Below are 4,431 nucleotides of genomic sequence, written 5' to 3'. Positions count from 1 at the left end.
ATACAATAATTTAATCAAAAATTACAATTCAAAAAAACAATATTCAAAAGAATAGTTATATACTTAATATTTGAAAATCAAAGATATTTTTGCTAAAATTGTACTTACCTGGCCAAGGAGATCGGCCATCTTTTTACGGATCGATCGATTGTTGAGCATGTGGTCTATCCGAAAATACTCTGCACTTTAATTAAATATCTAAAACATTTATTCCAACACTTAACAGATAGTTTTGCTAAATATGATAACTAGATAGCCAACAAAATTAAAAAAAAATATTTAAATAGTAAAAAATATGTTAATTTAACGTGTTAAAATTTAAAAATAAATTTTAATTATGACATGCATCTTAACATTTATATAAATATATATCATAACCTAAATATAAATAATTTAACAACTTAAATTAGAAAAAAAATAAAAAATTCGGGCGTAGCCCGGGTTAATCACTGGTAGACAAATAAAAGATAACGTTTGGGAGGATGCAGAATCGAGAAACACAAAAAAGATTTATTTTAAAGAATTCAAAATGATCAGACCTTTTGTCAGTTTCTTAGCCGTAACTCTTAAACATGTTACCCGTGAGAGAGACTGTCATTGAAGTCGCGTTCACCCAATAAAAATCATTGAAGACGAAGAAGAAACCAATCCAAAACTTTGCTAAAACATTTCCTCCAACCAAACTCAAAATCTTTGCGTTTGTGAGAATCTGGCAATGGATGAAGAAGATAGGATCGAAGAAGCAAGCAGCAACACCAGCTTGAGACGTGTTGGGACCGGAAGTAGCAGTGACCGGAGATGGGTCGACGGAAGCGAAGTAGGCTCCGAAACGCTGCCGTTTCCGGAGTTCAAAGATGTTGCAGACTATAGTTTTGGGAACTTGAGGAGAAGACTCATGAAAAAGCCCAAAAGAGCTGACTCTCTTGATGTTGAAGCAATGGAAATTGCAGGTGTTCATGGCCACGATCTTAAGGTTTGATTTTTAGATTGAAAAGTTTTGATTTTCTTGTTTTTTTGTTATTGACATAACAATCCAACTTTGGTTTGTAATGAAAGGATATATCACTTTTGGGTACGATTGGGATAGCGTTTCAGACGTTAGGTGTTGTGTATGGAGACATGGGAACAAGCCCTTTGTATGTCTTTAGTGATGTGTTCAGTAAAGTTCCTATCAGATCAGAAGTTGATGTTCTTGGTGCCTTGTCTCTCGTTATCTACACCATTGCTGTCATTCCCTTAGCAAAGTATGTCTTTGTTGTCCTTAAAGCCAACGACAATGGCGAAGGTAATAATAATACATCCCTAATCCTTGTTTTTTTTTGTTGTAAAAAGTGGTGTTATGTGGCTCTAAGTATATGTGTGTGTGTGTGCAGGAGGAACGTTTGCGTTGTACTCGCTGATTTGTAGGTATGCGAAGGTGAATAAGCTGCCTAATCAGCAACCTGCGGATGAGCAGATCTCGAGTTTTAGGCTTAAACTCCCAACTCCTGAGCTGGAACGAGCTTTAGGCATTAAAGAAGCCTTAGAGACAAAAGGGTATTTGAAAACTCTTCTTCTGCTTTTAGTACTAATGGGAACTTCCATGATTATTGGCGATGGGATTCTCACACCAGCTATGTCAGGTGAGGGCATTTACTGGAGTAGAGCTTCCCAAATGATTTGGATTCATATAGTGTAACATTGGCTTTTTGGTTATTATGCAGTGATGTCTGCAATGAGTGGTTTACAAGGTGAAGTTGAAGGTTTTGGAACGAGTGGGTTATTACTATCACATGATCTCTCTTTTTTATATGTCTATGCAATATCGTCTTGATTTTATTTTTGATCGTTTACATACACAATCTTGTTGTGTGTCAGATGCATTGGTTCTGTCTTCGATTGTGATCCTGGTGGCTTTGTTCAGCATACAACGGTTTGGGACGGGTAAAGTGGGGTTTCTCTTTGCTCCAGTTCTGGCGCTCTGGTTCTTCTCACTCGGTTCTATTGGTATCTACAATCTGTTGAAGTACGACATCACCGTCATAAGAGCACTTAACCCGTATTACATCGTCTTGTTCTTCAACAAGAATAGCAAACAGGCTTGGTCTGCTCTTGGTGGATGTGTCTTATGCATTACAGGAGCCGAAGCAATGTTTGCAGATTTGGGACATTTCTCAGTTCGTTCTATACAGGTTAGCATCACTTTATTGATCATTTATGATTTTATTGATGATGACTATAATAATGGTATTTGGATCAGATGGCATTCACTTGCGTGGTGTTCCCATGCCTCCTCTTAGCTTACATGGGCCAAGCTGCTTATCTAACACAGCATCCTGATGCCTCAGCTCGCATATTCTATGATTCAGTCCCTGGTAAAATGAAATCAACATATTATTTGTTCATGTGGTAATATGCACAGTAAACTGAAGTTTTTTTTTTTTGAAAAAGCAGAGAGTTTGTTCTGGCCGGTGTTTGTGATTGCCACATTAGCAGCAATGATAGCGAGCCAAGCTATGATCTCTGCGACTTTCTCATGCGTCAAACAAGCCATGGCTCTCGGCTGCTTCCCAAGGTTGAAGATAATCCACACTTCTAGGAAACGGATGGGTCAGATCTACATTCCCGTCATCAATTGGTTCTTGATGATCATGTGCATACTCGTTGTCTCCATCTTCAGAAGCACAACTCACATCGCCAATGCTTATGGTACAGTTTGATTCAGTTCAGTTTCACCCAAAGCTTTTCTGTTTTATTTCTTATGTTCTTTTCTTTTATTCAGGCATTGCAGAAGTAGGTGTGATGATGGTGAGCACAGTGTTGGTAACACTAGTGATGCTTCTCATTTGGCAAACCAATCTCTTTCTTGCTCTTTGTTTCCCACTTGTATTCGGATCCGTTGAGACCATTTACTTGCTTGCGGTTCTCACCAAGATCCTGGAAGGCGGTTGGGTTCCGCTTGTCTTCGCCACTTTCTTCCTCACCATTATGTACATCTGGAACTACGGAAGCGTGCTCAAGTACCAAAGCGAGGTCCGGGAAAGAATCTCCATGGACTTTATGCGTGAGCTTGGTTCAACTCTTGGAACAATTCGAATCCCCGGGATTGGACTGCTTTACAACGAGCTTGTTCAAGGCATACCTTCCATTTTTGGACAGTTTTTGCTCACACTTCCCGCCATCCACTCAACAATCGTCTTTGTCTGCATCAAGTATGTCCCTGTCCCGGTTGTTCCTCAAGAAGAGAGGTTCCTCTTCAGGCGGGTTTGTCCTAAAGACTACCATATGTTCAGATGCATCGCAAGGTACGGTTACAAAGATGTCAGAAAAGAAGATTCTAGAGTCTTCGAGCAGCTTCTCATTGAAAGTCTAGAGAAGTTCTTGAGATGCGAAGCGTTAGAGGATGCTTTAGAGAGCACTCTCACTGATTTCGATCCGGATAGAGTTTCCGTTGCGAGTGATACTTACACAGACGACCTCATGGCACCTCTCATTCACCGAGGAAAGCGGTCTGAGGCAGAGCAAGAGCTGGACACAGATGTTTTGCCGTCTTCAAGCGTAGGGGCGTCCATGGAGGAAGATCCAGCTCTGGAGTATGAGCTTGCGGCTTTAAGAGAGGCCACAGACTCGGGGCTAACGTATCTGCTGGCTCATGGAGATGTGAGGGCGAAGAAGAATTCGATATTTGTGAAGAAGCTTGTGATTAATTACTTGTATGCGTTTCTTAGAAGGAACTGCAGAGCTGGGGCTGCCAATCTCACTGTTCCTCATATGAACATCTTGCAAGCTGGGATGACTTATATGGTCTAGTGTTTTGATTCTTGGGATCATCTCTCCATGAATCAGGCTTTGTTTCTTGCGATCCACTTTTGTGTTTGTTGTTACCGTGAGGAAGATTTCCTAATATTCATGTGTGATAGTTAATTAGGGGAGATGAAAATTATCATCTCCTTATAAGTAAACATAACTTAAAAAGTAGATAATTATATACTTTTTCATATTTATGTCAAAAATAAATTTTCGATTACAAAGTGGATTCTACTTGTACGTTGTAAAATGTAACTGTATTTTTACTAAATGTGGCATACTTCATCAATACTAAATTGAGAGCATTACACATAGATATTTTGGCTTGTCAAAATCTTTGGCTACTTTGCATGTGTTTTAGACTTGATATGCTCCTAGAACAAACGAGTAGTGGGAAGTTCCAATTTGTTTGTAATGTGTTTGTAATAAATGCTGTCATGTAGCTGTTAGGTTTATGGAAGGGAGAGATTAAAAGTGACTGTTGGACTAGTGACAGATTAAGTTGATCACATGGGTGACATTAAAGCAAGTACTTGTATTCTTTTTATTTGAATGTTGTTTCAGGTTGTATTTGTCTGGGAATATTTTTCTCAAGTGGTGTTGTTGTTCATGACAATAGTATTATCTCTGGTGAATGTGGATGAG

At 39.2% G+C, this 4,431-nt stretch overlaps 1 protein-coding gene across 1 annotated transcript; it reads left to right on the top strand.

The window, feature by feature from the left end:
* The first annotated feature begins 494 nt into the window (after positions 1–494).
* On the top strand, positions 495–4,006 carry LOC106312525 (putative potassium transporter 12). The gene is made up of 8 exons (XM_013750090.1): positions 495–973; positions 1,057–1,285; positions 1,374–1,622; positions 1,704–1,754; positions 1,858–2,171; positions 2,240–2,354; positions 2,434–2,688; positions 2,762–4,006. The coding sequence occupies exons 1-8, from the start codon at positions 716–718 to the stop codon at positions 3,787–3,789; spliced, it is 2,499 nt and encodes an 832-aa protein (XP_013605544.1). The 5' UTR covers positions 495–715; the 3' UTR covers positions 3,790–4,006.
* The last annotated feature ends 425 nt before the right edge of the window (positions 4,007–4,431 follow it).

Source organism: Brassica oleracea, chromosome C1 (assembly GCF_000695525.1).
Source record: "Brassica oleracea var. oleracea cultivar TO1000 chromosome C1, BOL, whole genome shotgun sequence".
In the NCBI taxonomy this organism is placed as follows: domain Eukaryota; kingdom Viridiplantae; phylum Streptophyta; class Magnoliopsida; order Brassicales; family Brassicaceae; genus Brassica; species Brassica oleracea.
The sequence above is the reverse complement of the archived record's forward strand: the minus strand, read 5'-3'. Positions and strand labels throughout refer to the sequence as shown.

What these genes read in the sequence shown, in the direction of transcription:
- LOC106312525 (XM_013750090.1), top strand. Translation starts at nt 716, where the DNA reads ATGGATGAAGAAGATAGGATCGAAGAAGCAAGCAGCAACACCAGCTTG. An exon ending in TCTCAGTTCGTTCTATACAG is followed by an intron (nt 2,172 to 2,239) that starts GTTAGCATCACT and finishes TATTTGGATCAG; the next exon opens with ATGGCATTCACTTGCGTGGT. An exon ending in TCACATCGCCAATGCTTATG is followed by an intron (nt 2,689 to 2,761) that starts GTACAGTTTGAT and finishes TCTTTTATTCAG; the next exon opens with GCATTGCAGAAGTAGGTGTG.